The sequence below is a fragment of the Otolemur garnettii genome, unplaced genomic scaffold, assembly GCF_000181295.1.
Source record: "Otolemur garnettii isolate 467f Iridium unplaced genomic scaffold, OtoGar3 scaffold00245, whole genome shotgun sequence".
NCBI lineage: Eukaryota > Metazoa > Chordata > Mammalia > Primates > Galagidae > Otolemur > Otolemur garnettii.
This window is the reverse complement of record NW_003852640.1, coordinates 1,480,248-1,506,903: the sequence shown is the minus strand read 5'-3', so window position 1 is coordinate 1,506,903 and position 26,656 is coordinate 1,480,248. Positions and strand designations below refer to the sequence as shown.

The window sequence follows — 26,656 nt, the reverse complement described above, 5'->3', positions numbered from 1 at the left end:
GATCTCGCTCTTGTTCAGGCTGGTCTGGAATCTGTGAGCTCAGGCGATCCACCCACTTTGGCCTCCCAGAGTGCTGGGATCTCTCTCACAGGCACGAGCCACAGCGCCCGGCCAGACTTCTAGGTCTTCATCTAGGATGCTAGAGCCTCAGGAAGGAGCCTCCAGTGTAAAAAATTCGGGTGTTTTGCTTGTGCCTGCAGGGCACTGACCTACCTCGAAGCCAGAGGGGGCACCATCTGATGCTGCCCCCTCCCCCGCAGGCTTCTCCTCACCTCCTTGAAGAAGGCTTCCCTGTTGGTCTCCGTATTTCCTTTTCATAGTTTTACCTTCAGAAGTGCAATAGTTCATTCTTGCTGTGCCAAGTCCAATAATTTAGGTGTGTAAAAGAAAAGAGCCTGCCCCACCCACAGCCCAGGAACAGGGAGGCCCAGGGACCTGCAGCACAGCCTGAGCCATGGAGGTTGCTTTCTTGTCCTTCCTTTTTCATAATAGCAACATGGCCAGGTGCGGTGGCTCAGGCCTGTGATCCCAGCACTCTGGGAGGCCGAGGCAGGTGGATTGCCTGAGTTCAGGAGGCCTAGACCAGACTGAGACCCCATCTCTACTAAAAATAGAAAAAATTGACGGGCGTTGTGGCAGGCACCTGTAGCCCCAGCTACCTAGGAGGCTGAGGCAGGAGGATCACTTGAGCCTGGGAATTTGAGGTTGCTGTGAGCTGTGACAATGCCATGGCACTCTATCCAGGGCAACAGAAGGAGACTCTGTCTCAAAAAAATAAATAAAATAAAAAGCAAAAGATAAAATAGCAACATGGAACTTCTTCCACACATGTTGGCCTGCATTCTGGTTGCACTTATAGTAGGACACGATCCTGCTGTAGATCGTTAGCATGCCTAGTAGCTCTAGCTTAATTTTAAAATAACCACATGATGCTGCAGCATGGAAATGCCAGTGATGCTTGAGTCCCACCTCTGATGAAGAGCAGGTGTGCTGTATGTGCTTTTTTTTTCTTCTGTGTGCTCTCAATTCTGACATTTTTACTTCAAAGGCTTAATTTCTTTTTTTTTTTTTTTTTTTTTGAGACAGAGTCTCACTCTGTTGCCCTCAGTAGAGTGCTGTGGGACTACAATGCCCAGCTATTTTTTGATTGTAGTTGTCATTGTTTATTTATTTATTTTTAGAGATGGAGTCTCACTTTCTTGCCCTCAGTAGAGTGCTGTGGCATCACAACCCACAGCAACCTCCAGCTCCTGGGCTTAGGCAATAATCCGGCCTCAGCCTCCTGAGCAGCAGGGACTACAGGCACCCGCCACAACACCGGCTATTTTTTTGTTGCAGATTGGCCGGGGGCTGGGTTTGAACCCGCCACCCTCAGTACATGGGGCTGGCGCCCCACTGGCTGAGGTGAGTCTCTTGCCTCAGCCTCCTAAGTAGTTGGGGCTCTAGGCACCTGCCACAGTGCCTGACTATTTTTAGAGATGAGGTCTTGCTCTGGCTCAGACTGGTCTCCAACCTGTGGGTTCAGGCAATCTACCTACCTCGGCCTCCTAAATATGGGGATTACAGGCAAGAACCATTGTGCCTAGTCCAAGAAATCCTTTTGCCTCAGCCTCCCAAGTAGCTGGGACTACAGGCTCCAACCACATGCTCAGTTTTAGAGATGGGGTCTTGCTTTTGCACAGGCTGGTCTCCAACTCCTGAGTTTAAGCAATCCACCCACCTTGGCTTCCCAGAGTGCTAGGATTACAGATTGAGCCACCACACCCAGCCCTTAGACATCAGTTCTTTACAAACAAGCTTTGGGGCTAGGTGTGGTGGCTCACACCTGTAATCCCAGCACTCTGAGAGGTCAAGGCCAGATGATTGCCTGAGGACAGGAGTTTGAGACCAGCCTAAGCAAGAGTAAGACCCTATCTCTACAAAAAATAGAAAAATTAACTAACAGGGCATACTAGTGCACACCTGTAGTCCTAGCTATTCCGCAGGCTGATGCAAGAGGATCACCTAAGCCCAGGAGTTTGGGGCTGCAGTGAGCTATGATGGTGCCACTGCACTCCAGCCTGGGTGACAGAGGGAAAAATACAAACAAACAGGGCAGTGCCTGTGGTTCAGTAGGTAGGGCGCCAGCCCCATATACTGAGGGGGGTGGGTCAAACCTGACCCCAGCCAAATTGCAACAAAAAATAGCTGGGCTTTGTGGCAGGCACCCATAGTCCCAGCTACTTGGGAGGCTGAGGCAAGAGAATTGCCTAAACCCAGGGGTTGGAGGTTACTGTGAGCTGTGACGCCACAGTACTCTACTGAGGGCACAAAGTGAGACTGTCTCTAAAACAAACAAACAAATAAAAGTTTTGTGCCAGGTCCATTAGCTCACACCTATAATCCCAGCACTTTGGGAGGTCTAGGTAGGAGGATTGCTCTGGGCCAGGAGTTGGAGACCAGCCTAGATAACATAGCAAGATCCCATCTCTTTTTTTTATGAGACAGAGTCTCACTTTATTGCCCTTGGTAGAGTGCTGTGGTGTCACAGCTCACAGCAACCTCCAACTCCTGGGCTTAAGCAATTCTCTTGCCTCAGCCTCCCAAGTAGCTGGGACTACAGACGCCCACCAGAACGCCTGGCTATTTTTTTGTTGCAGTTTGGCCGGGCCTGGGTTCGAACCCACCATACTCAGTATATGAGGCCAGCACCCTACCCACTGAGCCACAGGTGCTGCCCGCAAGATCCCATCTCTAACACCCCCCATCGAATAAAAAAAAATAGCATGGTAGCACATACCTGTAATTCTAGCTGCTCAGGAGGCTCACTTGAACTCAGGAGTTTGAGGTTATAGTGAGCGATGATTGAGCCACTACACTCTAGCCTGGGCAGTAGAGCAAGGCCCCTTCTCTTAAAAAACAGACAAACAAATAAAAAACAAGCTCTGGGACTGCAGTGTCGTAAAAGGCATACAAGCACCCAGTTTAGCAAACCAAGTAGCTCTATAAGACCTGCTTAGCAAACACCAGCCTCCCACCCACAGCCCCAGTTCCCCTCTGCAGGGGCAGCCCTTCATGACATTTTTAGTGATGATTTGGTATTTACCATTTTTTACCCAATGTGTTTATCCCTCTGCTGGAATGTTCTTTTCTAATTCAGGCATTTCCTATTGATGTGTCCTGCATTTCTGCCACCTTCCTCTCTCTTTCCCCTCCTCCTAATAGAATGATGTTGTAATTGTCCCGGGATCAATACTCAGCATTTATATTGTTATGACGATGAAAAAAAAACACACAGCTGCAGCAGGTAATATTCATTGATTATTTTTTATTTCCTTCTCAGCTTCTTATTTCCCCCAGAGTTAACAATTATCGTATTCTGCTGTTGTTGTTTTGTATGTACTTTACTAACTCAACCCCAAGCTTGCACAGGTCAATGGAGTCTCCTCCTAGTAAGTACATTCAGACTCTTAGGACAGTCTGTGGATTTTATCTTCTTGGAGAGTGCTCTTCTGACTACAGCCCATCAGCCTGCTATGCCCACACCCGGGAACGCCCCTCACCCTAGAAATTCTCTCCAGCTCTCTGCTAGTAGGACATCTCCTCCCTGTCCCTGGGGCATCCTGGAGCTGGCTCACATGGCCATCTCTTCCCAGTGCAATCAGCCTGGTGGAAATAATCACACCAAGGAAATCAGCAAACACTAAAACCCAGGGCTCCTCCTGCTTGTGAGGACTGGTTGCTAAATGTCACACAGCTCACCACTAGTTTAGCCCTTCCCTTTTTTTTTTTCTTCAGACAGAGCCTCAAGCTGTCGCCCTGGATAGAGTGCTATGGTGTCACAGCTCACAGCAACCTCCAGCTCTTGGGCTTAAGCCATTCTCCTGCCTCAGCCTCCCGAGTAGCTGGGACTACAGGTGCCTGCCACAACACCTGGCTATTTTGTGTTGCCGTTTGGCCTAGGGCCGGGTTTGAACCTGCCATCCTCGGTATATGGCACCTGTGCCCTACTCACTGAGCCACAGGTGCCGCCCAGAAAGGAAAATTTTCAGACCACATTCCAAATCTGAAAATATCCATATTCCACTCTCCAACCTAGTTTTTGGCTGAGAATAAAATTCTCTTTCTCTCTCTCTCTCTCTCTCTTTTTTTTTTTTTTTTTTTTTTTTGCAGTCTTTGGCTGGGGTTGGGTTTGAACCCACCTCCTCCAGCATACAGGGCCAGCACCCTACTCCTTTGAGCCACAGGCACCACCCTCTCTCTTTTTTTTCTTGAGACACAATGTCACTCTGTCACCCTGGGTAGAATGTCACGGCATCATAGCTCACAGCAATTTCAAACTCTTAGGCTCAAGTTATCCTCTTGCCTCAGCCTCTTGAGTAGCTGGGAATACAGGCACTTATCACAACGTCCAGCTATTTTTAGAGATGGGGTCTCGCTCTTGCTTAGGCTGGTCTTAAACTCCTGAGCTCAAGCAATCCACTTGCCTCCATCTCCCAGAGTGCTGGGATTATGGGCGTGAGCTACCACGTGTGGCCCAAGAATGAAAGTCTCATTTGAAAATCCTTTCTTTCCTTCAGGAAACAGGCATCCCCAGGGGATGGGGATGTCTTATGACCCTCAAAGTTTGAGAGCTACTCTTAAACCTCTCAATGGCCTCTACCTGCTGGAGCAAGAAGCCCTACAAAATTGCTGAGAGAGTAAAGCAAATTTGTAAGACTTGGACACAATTTCTATCATGCCTGCTTGCTGCCTACTCACACAGACAATCTGAAGACTGCTGGGAGGGCTTGGGTCTCTGCTCATACAGGATCATACCAGGCCTGTAAGGAGAGGACCCTTAGGGAAGTCTCCACACAAACACAATCGTAGTGAACTCAAAGCATTGGACCACATTCAGGCCCCACTGGTAAGGTGGCCAGAAGCCCCTGCCTTCATGGAAGGTTGAACCACAGAGCTGTTGGTACAAGGTGTAGTCAAAGGTCTCCCGTGCTTATGTGATTAGGGCAGAAGTGAGGAGGACAGGTGTGAATTCATCAAGCAGATAACAAGCCCAGGGGCCTCTGGAGCAGATGCCTTGAGGGCCCCAAAAGGCCAGGAGAAGACACCTCTTGACCTGGAGGTCTGCCTGGCAGGGGCCAGATGAGAGTGTTGGTGGGAGGGGCCCACTGCAGATGGTCTGCAGGCCAAGGAGCTCAGCTTACAGAATTTAGATCTGGGGAGGGCAGGGTCAAGTGTGCTTGCTGTGGTGGAGGCAAGGAGCTCAGGCACAAACAGTAAGCCCAAAGCTCAGCAGAATGACATGGCCTTGGCCCTGGTGGGGTGGCTGCCTAGACAGGGCCAGAACTTTAGAGGAACTTGACAGAGGAGCTAAGGTTGCTGCTTATGCCCCTGTCTTCCTGCTCTACAAAGGGAGTGTTCTCAGGTGAGAAGAGTTCCTGTGAAGTCTAGGTGGAGTCAGCACAAACCAGGAGAGGTGTGAAACCAACCATACACACCCTCCAGGGAGCAGGGGCTCTGGGAAGAGCAAACAGCTGGTCCTATAGGCTCTGGAAGCCCGTCTGGAAGCAGCTCCATTCTGGCAGCAAGCAAGTTCTATCTACAGGTTCTGGTGGCAGACCTGTTCCAGAAGTAGGTTCTTATAAAAAGAAATTCAGTCTCAGGCACCGCCCCCCCAACCCTTTACATAAAAAGCAGGCAGACACCTTTGGCATTCCAGAGGAACAAGCCCACAGACACTCACTAGGGAAGCTCCTTTCTGACCTCCCATAAGCAAGGACACGCAAACTGTCCCTGTGTCCCATAGCTAAAATTGGAGCCTGTCCGATTCCTCATTAACCATGAATGACAAGTGTATCTTACAAGTCACAGAACTGGAGACAGAGTCAGACCTTCTCCCACTTGCCAGGGACTCTGCATAACTGATGCGCCTTTCATCTCCTTATTGCATGTTTAAAGAGATTTCTTGGGGCTCAGAAAATGAACCTACTACCTCATCGCCCTCTTCCCCGCCTTTCCCCTTCTCTCTGAGGCCTTTAAACGCGGAGGGCTCCAACCTCCTGTGGGAAGAGCCGCGCGGCCTGCAGCTTGTGTCTGTTCTGGGTGCGTGCTCAGCATCTTGGCTCAATAAAATTCCGTTGACTTAGATTTTTGCCTGTCATTTGGGGCGATACTGTGGAGGCAGGTAAGTCCTAGGTGGTTCTGGACACGTGACAGCCCCAGACAGACGTCTCTGTCTGGCCCGGAAGGGTTCGCGACACATAAGGACGCGCGCGGGCTTTGTTATAAGTCGCCGGCCGCTCATCTCTGGGAAAACCGATTAAAAGCCCCATTGTAAACATTTTGGAGCAATCCTCTTACAGGGTCCCCATTGCCAGGGTGACAGAATAAGACGGCGCGACGAACAAACTCCTGAGTCCCCTCAAAGGGAACTGGGCAGCGGGGCGCACTGGAGTGGGCTCTGCCCGGCCGCGTCCACCTTCTGTGAGTCCTGGACTTTTGTCAGCTCTCCGAGAGTCCGCTGCTGGGTCTGGGCGCATGTGCAATGCGCGCGCCCGCCCGCCGCGCGGTGTTGGGGCCGCGGTTGTCAGGGGTTACCGATTCCCCGGACTCGCGGGAGGGGCGGGGCTGGATAACCAGAGCCCGCCTCCCTCGCGCTTTGGTTGGTCAAATTTGCTGTCCATCGGAGAGGCCCCTACAGCCGATTGGGCAGCGGCCAGTTTCGCTCTCTGGGTCTGCGCCCCACCTAGGCGCGCCTGGCCTCCTCCCGGCACAGTCCCGGACCCGCGCGGGCGCGAGGAGCAGTGCGGCCTGGGCTGCGGTTCGCTGTTCCAGCCGCTGCGGGAGAGGTACAGCGATGATCCTTGAGGAGAGGCCAGAAGGCCAGGGCGCTGGCGAGGAGAGCAGCATCTGCAAGGTGGGCGTTGGGGCGGCGGGCGAGGGCGCCCCCGGCCCCTCTTGCCCTGGGTTGGAGGCGCTTCCTTGGCGGCTTCCCTCCCACATCTCACTCGTCCCAACGCAGTAGGGTTTCACCGCTGGGGAAACTGAGGCCAGGGGCTCCGGGCTCTGCTATGACAGCCCCCGCCCCTGTTTGTGTCTGGCGCCTGTGATGCTCCTTTCCTAGCTTTGCACCCCCCCATACGCACACCGGCTCTGGTGGCCTTTTGCTGCGGGCGGCGGAATCCTCTGGGCATAGGAAATCGCTGGAGGTCTTCAGGGCTGGCAGTTTGTTCTCTGTCACTTCTCCGAACCTCTACTGCTTTTGAAGTCTGAGGCTGCTGACTGGGCACCGTTTCCAGGGCACTGGGCAAGCGCGGCGTTTGGATGTGGAGACCTGTTGAGTCTGTACTTGGAAAGGAGGAGATGGTCTGTCCTGGCTGTGCAGCTACAGCCTGGGTGTGCTCGGGGGGAGGGGGGTCAGTGCAGGCTGCCCCAGCGTTCATGCCAGGCTTTCAGTCAGGCTGCTAAGCAGAGGTGGTTCCTGCCCCTAGTCCCAGCTGAGTGTTCCTGGCACTCTGCTCTCGGATGTCAGACTGCAGATTGTCCCTTGGCTGGTTGAAGTCAGCTTTTGTATCTGGGCCTCCTCTTCCGGGGAGGGGAGGACTCAGGTGGCAGATAACTGGCCAGGCAATGCTGACCAGAGTCATCACGGACTCCTTGCCCCACTTCCCAGGCTCCAGCAACTAGCAGGCACTGGGGAGAGGAAGGGCCTGTCCCTCTTCCCCATGAACTCAACGGTCTCTATGTTGGCCCTGCCTGCAGGTGGCCTTTGGAGCCAGCACGTTTTGTTTGGGCGGAATGTTTGGGAGCTGCACAAACAAGAAGTTCCAGCAAGCCAGTAGATGACGCTTTTCAGGCTGTGGGCTGTGGCCAGGCTATTGGTCCTTTTCCCCTCTATTGGCTGCTGCCCTGGGAAGGGGAACAGAAACTGTCTCCAGCTGTCTCTCGCATACACAATGAACCAGCAGTCAGGGTCCTGTGGGGGTGTGGGAGCATGCAGGAGGTAGCCATGGGACCCCAGCCTGCTGAGGCTGGCCCACCACCTTGGAAAGCCCTCCTGATGCCAGCGGCAGGGCTGGAGTAAGGCTGAGTTCCCCCACTGCCCACCAGGCTGGCCCCTTATCCGGCCATAATGCTTGGAATTGAGCAGGGCAGGCCAGGTCAGCCCTTCCCTTAAGAGCCGTTCCTGGATCTGAGGCCCCTGTGAACAGTCTGGGTGACTCAAATTTGTCCCCAAAGCAGTGAGAGCTGGTATCCAGTGAGTGCTTACCTGGAATGCTCACCAGCAGCCTGTCACCTGAGCTCCCTGCTGGCCCTGGGCCTTGGTAAACCTATCTGAAGAACTGGCTGAATTCTGAGAACAGTCCGAGGTTGGCCAGCAGGGAAGTGAAGGAGCCCAGAACCCTCCCACTAGGCTTGCAGGGCTTCTAGCCAGGCTGTTTGGGAAGTGGGACTGTAGCTGAGTCCATAGTTTCCTGGGGAGACCAGGAGCTAAGGAGGCTAGGGGGGTGGGTGGGGGAGCGCCAAGAGGGTGACTCTTAGCTGGCTTGGTGCCTAATCCATGGCCATCTAACATTTGTGTGCCTTGTAGCCCCTGTGTCCTGGGAGACCCCTTCATGGTCACACCCATTAGTTTCTGTACCCTCAGCAGCACTTGGGGGGTGGGGGTCAGAGATGGTGGGTCAGTAGGATGCTGGGCTCCCAGCTTCTCTGTGCTCAGGTGAGACCTTGGAGAGGGAAGGGGAAGGGTTCCCTGAGATAAGGGAGGCATCAGCAGGCAGGGTGCCCAGGGCTGGGTCTCTGAGAGGAAAAAGCTGGTTTACTGGGGTTGGAGCCCTTCCCTGGGGCTGCAGGGAGCTTGGGAGAGGTTTTAGGCCCAGCACTGCTCTGATGATTTTGATGTTCCCAGGCTAGTCTGGGATGACCATCTCCCACTTTTGCCAGTTCTAGGGACAACTCAGTGCTGGCCACTGCCATACCATTTCCTCCCTGGCTTCTGGGGGCCACTAGACCCATGCCTTTATTGTCAGAATGTGTGGGGTGGGGGTGTTGTTTCTCTATTCTCCGTCCTTTTCTGCTCTCCCCTCTGTGGGCCATCCCTGTTGGGAACCCAAAGACCTTTCCCAGTGCAAGGCAGAAATGGTCACAGTGGTTTCAGGGCACAAGGCGGAGTCTAGATCACTGCCGTGTGCTCTGAGGACAGGGGAGGTTGTACAGTGGGAGATTGATTACCCAGCATCTGCATCCTTCCCTCTGACACATCCCTCAGCCCAGTATACAGAATGGGCTGCTATTTCAAGGGGCCTCTCAGCCCCAAAGGTCTGGGCCTCCCCACATAGGCCAGGAAGCCACATGGCCTCCTGGAGAGAGGACTAAGGGCTGAGGGGTGCTCGAGTCATAGGCTGGCGGCTCGGCGCCTGTGGCTTAAGCGGCTAAGGCGCCAGCCACATACACCTAAGGTGGTGGGTTTGAATCCAGCCCGGGCCTGCCAAACAACAATGATGGCTGCAACCAAAAAATAGTGGGGCGTTGTGGTGGGTGCTTGTGGTCCCAGCTACTTGGGAGGCTGAGGCAGGAGACTCGCTTGAGCCCAGGAGTTGGAGATTGCTGTGAGCTGTGATGCCACAGCGCTCTACCCAGGGGGACAGCTTGAGGCTCTGTCTCAAAAAAACAAAAAAGTCACAGGCTGGCACCTGCAGGGCTAGTATTCCTGAGCAGCTCTCCAGGGGGGTGAGGATGGAAGTCCTGGAAATAATCTGATGAGGGCAGCCTTACTGGCCTGGGTGGCCACTGCCTAGCATGTAGCCATACCTACGGCCAGGGCCACTCACCAGAGCCTTAAAACCTGCCGGAGCTTTGCATAGAGAGGGATGTGTGGCTGTGGCTGTGGCTGTGGCTCAGCTGTGGCTCACCCTCCCTTACCAGACTCTTGCCCCATGGAGGATAGAGTACCAGGGCCTGGGCTTTGCTATTCTGCCGGCAGGTGTGGAGAGACCTTGGGCAAGAGGCGCAGGCCCCAGGGAAAGCATCCCCAGACAGTGGTGGCCGGGGTGGGGCTGGGGTCTGTGTTCTCCTTTGTCCCTCCTTGTCCCACCCAAGACCAGCCCCTCCGGTCATCTCTCCAGACAGCAGTCTCTACGACTCTGTTGCTCTTTCTCCATTGTTTGGGGGAAGAGTCTCCTCTCCCCAGTTATTCCAGGACCACTTAGCAGCCTCTTGCCCTTCAAGACACAGCCCAAATACCCCCTCCTGTGGGAAGTCTTCCCCAATGGACTGACCTCTCTGAGAAGCTGACCATGCAGGAGCAGCCCTGGACTTAATCCAAGGTGGCCATGCACCAGAGCACCTCATTCAAGATATGAGGACTTTCTTAGAGTACCCATGAAAGGGGCTGGGACCAGCTAGAAGCCCCAGAAAATCTGAAACTGTCCTGTGTGTGATGATGGGGGACATACTCAGGAAAATATGCAGCCAGTGTCAGCAGTGTATGAGTAAAACCTTCCTCTGTTCATGCCATCGGGGCAGGGGCCTGAAAGGCACTGTGGCCTTATCTTAACTATTTAGTAGATTGGTGACTTTTGCAGGATGTCTCCCAGGGAAGGCGCTTTCTGTGAATTCCTTCCCACCAACTGCAGGGCTGATGAGTGGCCCAGATTGGAGGAAGCCCCTAAATGGCTCAGGGAGGGTGGTTGGTAACCCCTGTGGTGCCTGCCCATGTGGCCTAGCCATGCTCTCCCACCATCCTCTGTGGAGCTTCTTACCCACTCTGGCTAGAGCCTCTAGTGGTGTCATCTATGGTACCACCAGCAGTCCATACAGCTTTCTCCTACCTGTGGCCCAGAAGGCATGGGCACATTGGCCAAGTGCTGCAGGGCCCAACATGGAGAGGCACAGGGGTACAGTGGGGCAGGTCCTAGCCTGCAGCCTCCAGAGGTGTCTCCATCCCCCTGCCCCACAGCGCTGGGAGGAAGCCCCCAGGTCACAACTGGGCCTGTGACTGGAGAGGGAGGAAGGCAAGACTGACCCAGCCACTGCCCCATATTGCACATGAGGGACCCAGCATGGCCACCAATAGTACTGGGACGCTGGGCTCAGTGTCTCGTCGTCTATCCGCTACCTCAGCAGTGCAGGCCTGTGACACGTAACTGGTGGGCATCTGTGGCTACCCTGCAGGCCCTTATGAGGGCACTGGACTCTGCCTGGCCAGGTCTCTGGGCTTTGTGGGGGCTAGGAGCTTTCTGCTGGAGGGGCTTGCCCTGGGCCTTTGGGTGGGCTTGTTGGAAAGGCTGCCCAGCCTCTGAGATGGGCTAGGCATCCCCACAGGGGATGGGACGGGATAAGGTAGGGACGAACAGGGGTAGGTTAGTATTCCTGTTAGGGATTTGATCATTGCCTTGAAGGTGGGCCATAGGGAGACTGGTGGGAGGAAGGTGAGCCATGGGGCATCTGCTAGTGCTAGGCCAAGAGGGCATGGATAGTTCCGTACCCCAGCTGGGTGGCTTCCTGAATGATGAGTAAGTGGGGAGGACCAGGGCTGGGGATGAATCTGCTGGGGCCTATGAAGCAGAAACGGGTGGCAGGGAGGCACTGGGCTGCAGGTGGGGGCTGTGCGGAAAGAGCTGCGTCAGCAAGAGACAGGGGCCCAGCAGGGCTCTGAGCTTCCATAGGCTGGACCATGACTCATTGAGTAGCTTTGGCCAAGGTCAAGCCTGCTGTGCCTTGAATTCCTCCCCGTGAGGTGGAGGTGCTACAGGGCCAGCTGAGATGCTAGGATGAGCCTGGCCCAGGTGCTGCACCAGGATCTCCAAGGTGCGGGGCAGAGACACTGGAGGTGGAAGCTGGTGTAGGAAAGCATCTCAGATCCAAGGTACCCCTATGTTGCTTCCACTTGGGGGCCTCCTGCCACTTCTCCAGCCCAAGTCTCTGGCCCAGACTTCACTACAAGGAGCTCCTGCAGCCCCAACCACAGCCCTAGGGGTTCTTTTCTGGAGGAGGCAGGGGTGAGAAGCTAGGGCAGGATGAGGGTCTCCAAACCCAAATCTGAGTCATATCCTGCTTAATGGTGCCCACAAGAGCAGGGCCACGGGGGCCTGGGCCAGCTTCCCACCCTCCCCAGCCTGATCTCCTGCCTCTCTGTGCTTTGGCCAACGAGCACCTATGTCCCTCCACCCAGTGAGTACCAGCTCACCCTCAGCCAGCACTTGGTGGTATGAATGTAGATCCAGTGGAGTTGTGAGTGCCCTGGGCTGCTGTAGCAGGTGGCCACACACTGGGTGCTTTGACCCAGCAGAAACCTATTCTCGTGTCCTGGAAGCCAGAAACTCATCGAAGCAGAGCCACATTCCCTCTGAAGGCTCGGGGGGTGGGGGGCTTCTTCCCACCTTTTCCAACTCCTGGGGGTTCCTGATTCCTTTACTCCACGCTGGTCTCTGCCTCCATCTTCACGGGGCCTCTGCATAGATGTGTCCAAATCTCCCTCGTCTGATAAGGCCACTGGTCAGTGTGATGAGGTCTGCCCTACCCAGGATGATGGCCTCCTTTTAACCAATCACATCTGTAGAGACCCTCTTTCCAACTAAAATCACATCCATAGGTACGGAGGCCTTGTTACTGAGGCCTTGAACACGTATTTCTGGGGCCATGAGTCAACTCATCATAGATAGCTCGACTTACTCTGTGAGGGGTGGCAGGTCTGCTGCAGGAGACTCCTCATCCCTAAGCAGAGACAGAACCCATTCACTGTAGCAAAAGGAGTCACATGCTACAGTGGGATATTTAGGGGGCAACCCCAGGAAAATACATGTAAGCTCCTTTTGGACAAAAGGGAACGGCCTGAGAAGCACAAGGGCACAGGGAGAGACCATGGCCTCCCTGCACCTGGAACCTGATGGAGGGATGCCTCTGTCAGGTTTGCTCTCTTCACGGCTGCAATATTCACCTTCAAACATAGTGTTACCCTGGGGAGGAGTAGGCAAGAAAATCATGCCCAGTGGCCCCAGCAGGCCTGGTCATAGGATGGGCAGAAGTGGGTCGCTTATCAGCAGGGAACTAGAGTTGCTATGCCAACTCCAAGTCAGAAGGGGTGACCCTGAGCCAGGGTGGAGGTCACTGTCCCTGAGCAGTGGGTCCTGAATAAGATGAGGGTTCTCACAGCATGGGAAGGTGGACATCAGGGCAGCCAGCCAGCCCATGCCTGGAACCTGCCCAGGGCACAGCCACACCTGGCTACCAAGACCCTTGTCAGGAATGTTCCCACCAGCATCCCATGGATAGAGAAGACAGAGATTCCTAGATGACCATCAGGGAGAGTGCAGGGACAGGCCCTGGTTGGGGGGACACCTGAGCATCATGTGGACAAGACTCCAGCCTGCCACAAGAGCGAGGGGTGAGCTGAGGTGTGAAAGAAAATTCAACCCTCCGCCTTGCTTTATGCTCTGTACAAAGATGTAAGCAGAGTCACACTGGAACCTGCTGGACACACCCCAGACACACACCACAGTCTATGCTAGGCAGACCACCCTGTTCCCCGAGGGTGAGGGGGGGCTGTACTTCCCTGAGCCAGCTGGCAGAGGCGTGATTGCCATGGCTGCCTCACAGGGCTGTGTCCCCCTCGCAGGCACAGCATGGCGGGCTGCAGAGCCGTAGGGCCCGGATCCACCAGCAGATCAACAAGCAGCTACAGATGCGGACGGGTGCTGAGAACCTCTATAGGTGAGCCCTGCTGCCACCTCGCCAGGCCAGCAGTGCCCAGCTGCAGGAGGAAGGGGGTGATGGGGACGTCTGTCCTCCCAGTGTCTGCCTGTGAGCACATAGGCTCTGTGTCCTCCAGGTGGTGACCTCCTCCAGAGGTGCCAGGGAACTAATGTCCCCTGGGTATGCAGAATTTGGGAGCCAGTGGTACTTCCTGGAAGAGGCACTGTGTAGGCTTAGCTATGGCAGGTGGCTGGACAGCTCAAGGTTGGGGGCCTGGGAAAGGGTCTTCCAGACCCAGGGCAGCCTCCCTTAGGGCGTGTGAGCTGTGTGCTATGTGTGTCCGAGGGCCTGTCCCAGTCATGGTTGCAAGTTTCAAGGCAAGTTGTGTCTGAGTGCTGTGAGGGGGGCGAGTGAGCCTGGCTGGGAGAGAGGTGCCCCAGGCTGAGTCAGGTGTGCATCGCTGAGGGGCTCAGGGTGCCAGACTGTAGGGGAGGGCACCTGGATCCCACAGCTGCTCCTGTCTCCCCATAGGGGTACCCTGTCAGCACCCATCCCTCTGGGGAGTGGGTCCTGGAGCACTGATAGGTCAGTGGTCAGGAGGGCTGCAGTGCCACCGACCCTCTAGCTTTGCCTCAGGGCTGGGCTCTGACCTCTAGCCTTCCTCAGAGCCACCAGCAACCACCGGGTCAAGGAAACAGTCGCCCTGGAGCTAAGCTACGTCAATTCCACACTGCAGCTGCTGAAGGAGGAGCTGGAGGGGCTGGATAGCGATGCAGACGCATTCCAGATCAGGTGGTGTGTGCAGGCGGGTATGTGAGGGGTAGTTAGGGTGTAGTGTGTGCGTGCATGTGTGAGCAAAGGCCGAGGCATGTGCACATTTGGGTGTCCATGTGGCGGGAGCCAGAGGTGGGGTCCAGGCTCTCTGGCAGCAGGGGCCAGCCTGAGCGTTTGGGGTTGGCATTCTGGTTGTAGGGAAGGTGTTGCTGCCCCCATGATTCCCCTGGGCCTAAAGGAGACCAAAGAACTGGACTGGACCACACCCCTGAAGGTAGATCCTGACCTGTGGGCTCTGGGGGACATGGAGGGGATCTTGGAGGATTCCTGGCCAAGCCACCTCATGGGACAGACGAGCAAACCAAGTTGCAGGGGAGGGAAAAGCTGACCTAGGGCCCCATGTCCTGCTGTCAGCCAAGCCACCTCCTGCACCATTCAGGGCCTGCACTGGGGCCCAAACCCTGGCTGCAAGGTAATCTGAGTGGACATGTGCCCTGCCCTAGGACACCTGATGGAGCCTGGTCAGCCTGCAGAGAAAGCCCCAGAGAGGCTGCAGGGTCCCAGGGTCTCCCGCTGAGTTGGGGCCATTTCTCCTTACTGGCTCACAGTGCCCTGGAGGGGGCTCAGGGCCCTACGCAAGAGTGACCTGCACTGTGCCTCAGTGTCCAAGCCTGTCGTGTGGTGGATGGCAACTGCCCTCCGGGACCACCATGGGGATTAATAAGGGAATGTATGCAAAAATAGCATCAATGAGTCTCTGGGTCCTACTTCCATGGTGGGGATAGGGATGGAGGAACCCCGGGGCTTGAGGGGCAGGGCCCACATCAGTACCCAGCCTGGGGACCCCACAGGCCATCTGTCCCCACTGGCCAGTAGCCCTTCTCTGGGCTACTGCTGGAGGGATGCACAGGGGCAGGCAGCAAGAGGCCCCCAAAGGCATGTTCAGGCATGAGCTGGCTCTCTGACCCCTGTAGCCACTGCAGCTAGCCTGTCCTGTGGTGTGGACCTACTGCCCACTATGAGTTTTCTTCTGTAGCAGGCTGGGAGATCCCAAGGAAAGTAGCCAGGCAGGCTCGGCGCCTGTGGCTCAAGTGGCTAAGGCGCCAGCCACATACACCTAAGGTGGCGAGTTCGAATCCAGCCAAACAACAATGATGGCTGCAACCAAAAAATAGCCAGGCGTTGTGGCGGGGGCCTGTTGTCCCAGCTACTTGGGAGGCGGAAGCAGGAGACTTGCTTGAGCCCAGGAGTTGGAGGTTGCCGTGAGCTGTGATGCCACAGCACTCTACCCTGGTTGACAGCTTGAGGCTCTGTCTCAAAAAAAAAAAAAAAAAGAAAGTAGCCAGGCACAGGGGTGGTCAACACTTGCCCCCCTCCCCAGGAGCTGATCTCTGGGCACTTTGGAGAAGATGGCTCCTCCTACGAGGCAGAGCTGAGGGAGCTGGAGGCCCTGCGACAGGTGTGTGGGCTTTCCCCAGTGGCAGCCCAGGACAGATGAGGAAGCTGAGTCTTAAGTTAGGATGGACGAGAATGAGATGGACTTCAGTGTAGATACTCAGGAGTCCCCACCTCTCAGGGAAACTGGAAGCTGTGGGGAGACAGGCACACCTAGGGGTCCCCACAGGTGCAGATATTCCCAGTGTGCCGGGGTTGGGGGGCTCACAGTGGCTCTGTGTAGGCCTTGCACTGCTGGCTTGGGGATGGCCACTCCCCGGGGCTCTGCTGACCCTCCCCCCACGCTACCCTGTCCTTACCCCCATGGGTGGGTGGGGTCCTGGAGCCCAAAGGGCTTCCTAGGACAGTGAGTGGAGTGAGCCCAGTAGCTCCTGCCCTGCAGGCCATGCGGACCCCCAGCCGGGACGCTGCAGGCCTGGAGGTGCTGGCGGCCTACTACAACCAGCTCTGCTTCCTAGAGGCGCGCTTCCTTGCCCCCCCCAGGAGCCTGGGGCTCTTCTTCCACTGGTAGGGGCTTGGCAGACGGTGGGGGCTGGGAGGTAGGCTCTGGAGGAGCTCCTCCAGCCTGACCCATCCTGCAGGTACGACTCGCTCACAGGAGTCCCAGCCCAGCAGCGCACCCTGGCCTTTGAGAAGGGCAGTGTGCTCTTCAACATTGGCGCCCTCCACACACAGATTGGGGCACGCCAGGACCGCTCCTGCACTGAGGGCACCAGCCGTGCAGTTGAGGCCTTCCAGAGGGCTGCTGGTGAGGATAGCACACCCCTTCAGGCACCCATCCTCCCAAGGAGGAAGGGGGGTTGCAGAACCCTTTCTCTAAGGCAGGCCCTGGGAAGGGTTAGGACAGCTCCCCAGTATGAGGAGCTAAGCAGCAGTAGCCCTCCCTCAGGCTGGCCAGGGCATGGGGAGGCCCTGCCCGTGAGCGACCTTTCCCTCTGCAGGGGCTTTCAGCCTGCTGAGGGAGAACTTCTCCCACGCGCCAAGCCCGGACATGAGTGCCACCTCGCTCCACGCACTGGAGCAGCTCATGGCTGCCCAGGCCCAGGAGTGCATCTTTGAAGGCCTCTTGCTTCCTGCCCCTGCAGCCCCCAGCGACGGCCTGGCCCAGCTGCACCTGGCTCAGGAGGCTGCTCAGGTGAGTTCAGGGTGCCTTCCTGGCTCCTTGGACAGCCTGGCCAGGCTGCAATGTGTTGGGGTAGAGCAAGGCATGGCTGAGATGCCTGTCTCTGCCCTGTGTTGGCTCCAAAGCCAGCTGCATCTTGGTCCCTGTGGGATACTAAGTCCCTTCCTGTGGATCACTGTGTGCATCAGAGCAAGAACTGGGCCTTAGCCCCTGAGCTCAGCTCAGCGTGGGGTGTGGGGTGAGTGGGGAGCTTATGGGACATGGTTGGGATAGATGGAGGCTGGGCGTAGGGCTCAGACTGGGTTGTCCTCTGTGTCCACGGCAGGTGGCAGCCAAATATAGGCTTGTGTACCAGACCATGGCTCAGCCACCTGCCCATGACTGTATGCCAGTCTCCTGGACTGCTCTGGTGCACGTCAAGGCTGAATACTTCCACTCCCTGGCTCACTACCATGCGGCTGTGGCCCTCTGCGATGGTTCCTGTGAGTGCCCCACCCTGCATGCCCATGTGTGCTACAGAGGCCCCCCCATCCCCCACCCCGTGCTGGGGGCTTACAGCCTCTCTGACCTCCAGTGGCGGACAAGGGAGAGCTCCCTGTGCTACAGCAGGTCTTCCTCCAGCCCCCCGACTGCTCTGTTCCCCAAGGCCCGGTGCTGCCACAGGAGTCTGAAGAGCACAGGAAACTTGGTGAGGCATCCTCAGATGGAGGACACTGGTCTTAGTGCTGGGCCAGCTGCCACAGGGTGCCCATTCTCCACTGTCACTTGTATCATGCAGCACCTGGTGTCCTGGTGCTGGAGGGTGGGGCCACTGACGTATCCCCAGATGCCCCCATCCTGGTAGGTGATGGCCAAGAGCAGGAGCCACAAGAGCACTGGGCAGCCTCTGGGCAGGTGGGACACCTGCAAGGCAGTTTTCCCTGGTCCTGGCAGAGCCCTCCTCCACCAGCCTACCCCTCATCCCTGTGGCCACACCTCCCTCTTGACCATGGCTATGGACCCTTGGGATGAACCCAGAGACCCTGGCCTCACCTATCTGCATGCTACATCCTGGGGTGGAGGCTGGGACTCATCCTGGAAGGGCCAGCTGGGCTAGAAGTCTTGGAGGCCCTCCACAGTGTGATGGTGCTGTGGCCCACATGCAGGCAAGGCCCACCTGAAGCGTGCCATCCTAGGGCAGGAGGAAGCTCTGCGGCTACATGCTGTGTGCCCCATCCCACGCGAGGTGGATCTGCTACAGGCTGTGGTGGCCCAGGCGCTGCAGCGTTCTCTGGCCAGGTATTTGGAGCTGGACCGTGAGGATGACTTCTGTGAAGCTGCGGAGGCCCCAGACATCCAGCGTGAGCAGCCAGGGTCAGGACGGGGTGGGACCTAGGGCCTAACAGAGGGCAGGAGATGGGCTAAGGGGCTGCTGTTCAAGATGGGTCACATCAACTATAAAAAGACCAGGTGGCCCCAGATAGCGGTCACCTACGCAGGCTCTTCTGTTCCTCCTTGGTGCCTCAGTCCTTGCACCTGACTCCCACAGCCGTGGGACAGGCACAGCTGGGACTTCAGCAATGGCTTCTGAGAGCCATCAGGCAGCTGGGGGATCATGTGCTCAAGTGTCTTGGGGCAGTTCCTCCCACTGTGGGGGTCAGCCAAGCATAGAGGTCTGAGGAAGGGCCGGTGTGCGTGGGTGGGCTGCCCCTGGGTGCACCCACTGCACTTGGCTCAGAGCTGTCCGTCCTTCCCTTTCAGCTAAGACCTACCACAAGCTGGAGGCCAGGACCCCCTGCCTGTCCCAGGTGAAAGTGGCTGATATTTTCCACCGGCTGGTAAGCGAGTTCAGGCCAGCATGCCCCCAGCACCCCCAGGCCTGGGCCATGGCTGTGCCCTGCATCTTCCCTACTGGGAGGGAGGCCTCTATTGTGGGGCAGCCCTGCCCAGCCCCTCTGTGGCATCACACTGGTTCCCATCTGGGAATAGTGCAATCTGGCCAGGTCTCTGACCTCTGGCTCTCTCAGGGGCCCCTGTCCGTGTTCTCAACCAAGAACCAGTGGCGGCTGGTGGGGCCTATCCATGTGACCCGAGGAGAGGGTGGCTTTGGCTTCACACTTCGGGGAGACTCGCCTGTCCTCATCGCTGCTGTCGTTCCAGGGGGCCGAGCTGCGGTGAGCGTCCTGCCAGCCCCTGAAGCCAAGCCCCTGGGCCACCTGGCCATGTTGTCTCCACTTCACCATCTGCTCCCTGCAGGCAGCTGGACTGAAAGGGGGTGACTATATCGTGTCGGTGAACGGGCAGCCATGCAAGTGGTGGAAGCATGCAGAGGTGGTGGCCCAGCTGAGGGCTGTGGGGGAGGCCGGTGTGAGCCTGCAGGTGGTGTCTCTGCTGCCCAGCTCCGGGTCACCTGGCAAGGTGAGCCCCTGGGGCCTTGGGAGGGTAGTGCTGGACCTCCTTGGCCCACCTTGGCCCTGGCCTTGCCCTGGACACTTGAGAGCCCTTGGAGAAAGGTAGCTGGGACGCACCATCCCTGGGGGTAACCTTATAGGTGGGCACCTATGCAGCTGCCTCCTCCTTGGGCCACTGTTCTGACTGAGAAGGCCCCATCCACTCCTCAGTGGGCCTCTGTGTCCCCAGACTTGTAGCCTCTAGGCCAAAAGCTCCATCACAGATGTTCATCCACCCAGCATGCCCCCTGGGGGTTGGGTGAACCCCATGGGACCCCTGCTATGTGACTGTCCTGATAGGAATCCTCAGATAGGTCCCTGACATGCCAGCCACCTCCCAGACAGGCCAATGGGAGATGACCATAGTCTGTCTCTGTCCTGGCTGCAGGGGGACCACTGTCCAGGCCTGCTGGGTCCTGGAGGACTTCTGAAGAGCCAGAGGGACCATGTTTGCAAAACACCAGCACCTGCGCGGGCCAGCCCCTGGCCCCTCCTTGGCTGGAGCTGGAAGGCCAAGCAGGGCAAGAGCAGAGGCTGTGCAGCACCCTGAACCCTGGCAGGGGCTTCAGCAACTACCCACAAGCCACACACTGAGCATCCGGGGTGGCCTTAAGGGGCTGCTCCTTGCATACCTCCTCTCCCCCAGTACTGGCTCTGGCTGGCTGAGGGCAGCCATCAGGCCCACACACATCCCAGCGAACCTTCAGGCAGTGCCCACGGTGCCTGAGGTTGCACCTGCCTACACATTAGAGACCTGGGCCAAGGAGGTGGGTCTGGGTCCAGTACTCGGACTATGGCCACTTCACACACAGGAGCATCCCAGGCCTCTCTGGGCTGTCCTCACACACCCCAGGCCACCATCTGGGGCAGCAGGGGAGAGGCTTAGCAGAGTCTGATGGTCCAGTCTTGGGAAGCTGGGGCTGATGCTGCACCTTGCCATAGGCCTCCTTGGTGGGGCTACCTTCTGACTACCTTTTAGGGCCCTGCCTACCCTGTTGCTTCCCTGGGCACAGACACTCTAGTCTCAGCCATGTCCAGTTCTGAGCTCCTGCTGGTGCAGTGAATCCTGCCAGGCACCCTCATTCCAATTGCCCAACCCGGGGCTTCCCTTCCTGCCCTGCTCCAGGTTCCCCAGAGGAGTGGACTTATGACCCAGGCTCCAGAGGGGGTGCCGACAAGGGCCATCTAGGGGCAGGCCCAAGCTGCATGCAAGAGAAGCCATGATAACTCCCCACTCATAACCCCAGGCAGCCCACAGTGAGGACAGGGCTGGCCGAGAATCGTCCCCAGCGACCGCCAGGGGGCAGCTGCTACCCACTCAGCTGGCCCAGGTGAAGGCTTTTAAGGCAGGCGAGGGTTTGGGGAGGAGCATGCAGCACCTTTGCAGTCTGAGACCCCCACCCTTATCCAGTCCTTTCTGAGAGTTCCCAGGTGGGAGCAGGCCCTCTTCGTCAGAGCTCTGGGTCTAGGGTCCTGTGCCTGTCACCTGTTTCCACTAGTGCCAGGCTATGGGGGAGAGGTGATCGGTGTGAATGGGGGTGCTGTGCAGGTGTTCAGGGAGACTTTGGAGAGAGGTGCATCCTTTCCCAACATCCTCCCTCTTGGGAGAATTGGTGTATCAGCATAACGGGCCAAGGTCGCACAGGTCTCCTCAGCACTTACTAATTTGATTAATAAAAGTGTGCGTCAAGGAGGTTATTACTCACTAATCAGGGCTGACAGGGTGGCAGGCCCTGTCCAGGAGGGCATGGTGACTCCCTTCTGGCAGACCGTACAGAGGAAAAGGGTGGGGGAACAGGAGACACGCCCTGACCAGCTCTGGAGCACCATAGGCTAGTGGGGAGGAGGTTTTCCTCAGCAATTGCAGCCCTCCCTGGGGTGGACCACCTGGGTGCACCCTGCCCATGCACCTGCATGGCCCCTCTGCTGCAAGGGAGGCTAGGACCAGGCTGCGGTGAAGTAGGAGACACCAGAGTTCTCCCAGGGTAAAGAGGAAGCTTGGTGTGTGTGGGTGCTCACGGGCTGGCAGCAGCAGGGCCCTGAGGTCCAGCAGGGAGCTCCTGGTGTCAGGGACCCTTGGGGGGTTCTGGGCCAAGCAGGACTGAGCAGCAGGGGGAGCCCACCACCCCTCCTAGGGCAGCAGGGTGCCCCTTTCCAGAAGGAAAGTAGCTCTGAGGGCCACTAGGCTGAGGGAGGGACAGCACCCTGTCCTTTAACACAGCAGCTGGCATCTGCCACCTGGCATGATGATGGGGTGCTAGGTCCAGCCTCCCAGGCCCTGCCCTGCTGTGTCCACCCAGACAGCTGACTCGGCAGCAGACTGGCTCTAGAGGACCTTGGGGACCAGTCAAGGGCAGGACTCAGGGTTGACAGAACCCCCAACTTCACCCCAGGAGCCAGTTTTGGCCTGTTCTCTAATAGGGGACAATGCTGCTTGCCCAGGGGTGGCACCTTGGGTGAGTCCCGTCACAAGCCCACCGGGGCAGGTAACAGCTCAGGTCCAGGGTTGGGTCAGCCCTGCCCAGGCTGGGGGCAGAGTAGGAGGCCTTGGGCCACACTGTGGGCATCAGCCAGATACCCCGGGGCTGGCTACAGGAGAGCTATGCCCTGAGAGCTGCCCAGTTGCAACTTCTCCAATGGGCAGCAGCTGCCCTGAGGGCCAGCAGCATGGTGGGTGCCTGCCTCCCTCGTCCTAGCAGCTCGGTCCCACACATGCCCTGCTCACTGGTTCCTGGGTCTTCATGGCTGGTACTTTATCTAGCCTGCCATGAAGATGCCCATGTCATCCATGTTTAGCCAGTTACCCACATCACCATTTGTCACTGCGTGCCACAGAGGAGTCCCTGGGCCAGGCTGGCCTGTCCCTGAGCACCATGAACACCTGATGGCATTTGATGCTTGTGAGCTGCCTATGTGTGGGCAGTGCTGAAGGACTACTTGCTGAAGTGGGAGCACAAGGCCCTGTCCCCAGAGCCCACAGAGGACCTGGAAGACAGCAGGGCTGTCACACATGGGGACTGTGCATACAGACATCAAGCCATGACACCCCTGCACCCCAGGTGCAGCAGCCTACTTGGAGACACCTCAGTTCAGAGTCTGGGCCTGTGTGTGCCGCAGGCCCTTGTGCTTTGCCAACAGAAAGCTGTGGAGTAGGGAGAAGGCAGATTCCATTTTGCTTGTGTCAGCAGTGAGTAGATTGATGCTGAGGGGGGCATGGACAGGATAGGGGTGGGTCTGGGGAGGCATGAAGGAGCAGAGGGCACGTGCCAGGTGTGGTACTAGGGGCCACCAGGAGAGGACCCCTCACTGTACTCGCCCCTTGTTCCCTCCCAGCCCGCCAGGCCTCTCCCTATGTGGGGGGTCTGAGGCCCAGTCCCATGCTCCCCACAAACCCTCTCATAGACAGTGATCCTGAGTAGGGCTGGACCTAGGGGCACAGGCAGCAGACATGTTTTAAGAGGGTGAGTTTTGCCTCAGTTTCCCAGCATAGGAAGGAGAGGAATGAAGGCCCCATGACAGTCTCCTCAAGTAACTCCAAGCCTCCAGAAAGCCAGGCCCCTGTGAAGCTGCCATCCCAGGAGGTGGGTTCCAGGCCCAGAAGGAGCCCCTTCCTCCCTGCCATCTGCCAGGCCTCTTCCATGAACCCCCCACAACTGCTAGGTGGGACCCAGGAGGGCACTCTGCCTAGTCAGGGCAGTGAGTCTCCTGAGAAAGAGGGGGACACCCAGTTCCAGTGGGAGGCTGGGAGGGCCTCGTCCCTGCCAAGAGATGACACTGACCAGACCCAGCTGGTCAGAGCTGGGCTCTGCTCTGGGCCCCTCTCCCCCAGAAATCACCAGCCACCTTCTGTAGGCTGGAGGAGAGAGGAGCAGGGCCTCCTGCACTCCCCAGCTGTTTTCCCCAACTCCTCCATGGGACACCCCCCACCTTGCTGTGCTGCTCCCTCTGCTGAGAACAGCCTCCTCTCCCCTCCCTCCTGCCCTCCTGCTCTCCTCTTTCCTCCCTCCTGCCCTCCTCCAAGGAGCACGCACTACTGAGTGGCTCCCTTCACAGCCTGCCCATCTGTCTGCCTGATGTCCAGCTCCCTGAGAAACATGAGTCCCTCCAGGACAGGGTGTGAATCCCCCTCAGGTACTAGTGGTCTGTGCTCCCAATACCTGTTCCCAGATTGAGCAACAGTCAAGTGTATGGGAAGAAAGGCAAGTAGATTGAGAAGGGTGAGGAAAGGGCAGTTGAAACCAAGGGGTCCTGCCAGGGGGACAACCCCAGGGAACCAGGCTGGGTGGAGGGCATTCATTCTCAGCTTGCAGAGGCAACTCCCAAGTTCCCTCAGGGTCCCCAACAGCAAGCTCAGGCAGTGTCTAAGCCTGTCCAGAGTCCTGCCTGAGGGGACAGTGTCCTGGAGTCCTTGAGGAGGGGAAGTCCCCACTGTACTGATCCTTGCTCACTTCCAAGTGTAAGTCACCTACACCAAGGGCAGTTCACCCATCAGACAGCTCAACACAGAAATAACCAAGCCCCCTACAGCCCAGGAAGACATGCCACAAGCCCCAGGCACACATGTGCTCACACACAGACACCCAGGAGCAAGCACAGAGGAGACAGGGTTCAGGCCTCGGGCGATAGGCACAGCCCCTTCACTGGAGGATTGTCCCATCTACACCCTGAGCCACGGGGGCAGGCGGTAATGCCTCTTACAGAGGCACAGAGGGGCAGTCAGCCCAGCCCACCTGCCACCTCTCCCTGAGTAGAAGAATCCTCACCATCACCACCCCTTGCCCACTTCAGATCACCATTACTAAGGTCACCATGAACATTACCATAAGTGACAGCACCACCTCAGTCCTCATGGCTGATATCAGCAGAACCAAAACTACACATCACCGTCCTCAATCTCTGGTGTCACCTCACCCATCACCATCCCACATCTCTGATGTCACCTCACCCTCCCACATTCCCTGATGTCACTTCACCATCCCTGATATCACCTCACCCGTCACTGTCTCCCATCCCATCATGGTGCCCCATCCTTGGCGTCACCTTACCCATCTCGTTCCCCCATGGCTGGTGTCACATCACAATCCTCACTGTGGTGACATCTGCAACAGCATGACCTTCTCTATCACCACAACTGTCTCTGATCAGCACCAGGCCGTCACCAGTGGCATCAGTGTCACTCCATTTCTCCTGCACTGGTCCCTGTCATAATGGGGCAACCCCTGAGCAGGCCTTCAGTCCTGCACAGTTACCACCTTACAGTCGCCACTGACCTTTTCTTGGTTATACAGAACCAGACAGGACAGGACTGGCGCCCCCTATGAAGGGGACCTGGGCCTGAATCTGGGGACAGAGCTGCCCTGGAAGGGCATTACTGGTGAGCTGCACTCTACCCCTGGAGGTGCTCCCAGCGCCCTGCACCCTGAGAACCAGGGAGCACTATCCGGAAGTGCAGCCTGCAGAGGCACTGGGCAGGGTGTGGCAGGGCCAGCAAGCTATTGTGGGCCTGGGCAGCAGTGGGGCTGTGACTCCAGGAGGAGGAGGAGGGGCAGGTTGTGGGAGGCAACCCAACGTGGCCCTGCTGGTCATGGGATGCCAGTGGGCTCAGACGAATGATACTCAGGGAGCTGCTGGTGCACATCCTGTGGCTGGAGGGAGAGTGAAGCTGAGAGTTCACCTGAATCCCAGGGAGAGGGGTGGGAGCTAAAGCGGGGGTGCAGGAGAGCCAGGCCACCTGGGAGAGAAGTCTGGGGAGAATGTGGAGAAGAGAGCGAATTGGGCTATGAGGGGCAGGCAGTGGCCCAGGACTGAGAGGGCCAGGCTGGGACTGCAGAACCTAGGCATTGCAGTCTATGATGCGCCAGAGGGGGGATATCATGGATGCTCCTAGGGTCTGAAGGTCCCTGAGCTGGTGGAGAGGCCATAGAAGAGGCCTGGGCAGTTCTCCACTCAAGGTTGGCGCTTCTAAGATCAGGCCTCTCATTTGGCCTCAGTTGCCCTTTCAGGAGTAGAGTTCCACAACCCTGGGGCTGTGCTGTCTCCTTGGGAGCCAGTGGCCTTCAGGGCCAGGAAGCTGAGGCCCACACCAGGGAGAGGCCCTGCTGGCAGCCTGGGCCAGGAGGCCCACTAGGTGCCCACCCTGGGTGGCCTGTGCTCCAGGGCCTGTGAACAGCGAAGCACTTACCTGGGGCATGATTGGCAGCCCCTGCCGGCTCCAGCTCCCCCTTCGGTCCCCAGACGGTGAGCCAGACATGCATTAGGCGGCAGTGACTTATCGAGCTGTCAGGGGGAGGTTTTAAGACAGAATTATAGGGGAGAGGAAAAAGATTTTTACCAAATTAATGAAAAATCAATCTGGCCTCAAAAATCCATTAGCCTTCATAATGCGCCGGTTCCAGGCTGAACCGCACAATCCGATATTGGCCGGCCGTTAAATACTGTGGCGGCTGCCCCACTGCTCGCTGTTCATTACTGGGCGGTGTTTACCTCTGAGAGTGACACCTGGCCCCATGGCCAGAGCCCCTGGGAGGCCCAGCCCTGGACCACCATGTGGGGCATAAGCCACCAGCTCCCCCAGTGCACAGGCATCACTAGGGGAGATGAGGTAGCTCAGGGGTGAGGGAGTGTAGACTCGGGCAGACGGTGGTGTAGACAGGAAATATGCTGCTGTCTGGGGAGGTGACCATGGTAACCAGTGCCATGTGTCCTTGCCATAGTGGCAGAGGGCCCTGGTGTGGTACGGATGAGTCTGGTTAACAGTGACAGGGCAAGTGACCCTGGCGTGAGTGACTCTAAGGTGATTGACCCTTGGGTGAATGACCCTAGGGTGAGTGACCATGAGGTGAGCAAACCTGAGGTGAGTGATCCTTGAGTAAGTGACCTTCAGGTGTGTCACCCTGATGTGACCAACTCTGAGTTGACTAACTCTAGAGTAAGTGACCCTGGAGTGACTGACCCGGGGGTGACTGACCCTGGGGTGACTGACTGTGAGGTGACCCTTGGGCAAGTGACCTTCAGGTGAGTGACCCTGATGTGACTGACCCTGAGTTGACTGACTCTGGAGTAAGTGACCCTGGAGTGACCGACCCGGGGGTGACTGACTGTGAGGTGATTGACCCTCAGGAGAGTGACTCTGGAATCAGTGACCCTTGGGTGAGGGACCATAGTGTGAGTAACCCGGGAGTGAGTGACGCTTGGGTAAGAGAAC

The 26,656-nt window shown here is 57.3% G+C and overlaps 1 protein-coding gene across 3 annotated transcripts; it reads left to right on the top strand.

Moving 5' to 3' along the window:
* Positions 1–6,768: 6,768 nt before the first annotated feature.
* Positions 6,769–21,135, top strand: RHPN1 (rhophilin Rho GTPase binding protein 1). Of its 3 annotated transcripts, none has more exons than XM_012813127.2 (15): positions 6,769–6,895; positions 13,595–13,689; positions 14,338–14,463; positions 14,644–14,719; positions 15,827–15,904; positions 16,283–16,407; positions 16,482–16,648; positions 16,842–17,035; positions 17,349–17,505; positions 17,598–17,711; positions 18,169–18,363; positions 18,764–18,840; positions 19,030–19,176; positions 19,259–19,420; positions 19,841–21,135. In XM_012813127.2, exons 1-15 carry the CDS (start codon positions 6,836–6,838, stop codon positions 20,000–20,002), a joined length of 1,935 nt encoding a protein of 644 aa, XP_012668581.1. In that variant the 5' UTR covers positions 6,769–6,835; the 3' UTR covers positions 20,003–21,135. The 3 variants fall into 3 exon arrangements, with proteins under 3 accessions (XP_012668581.1, XP_012668580.1, XP_023364175.1); XM_012813126.2 differs by having other exon boundaries at positions 14,338–14,466; XM_023508407.1 differs by lacking the exon at positions 14,338–14,463.
* Positions 21,136–26,656: the final 5,521 nt, after the last annotated feature.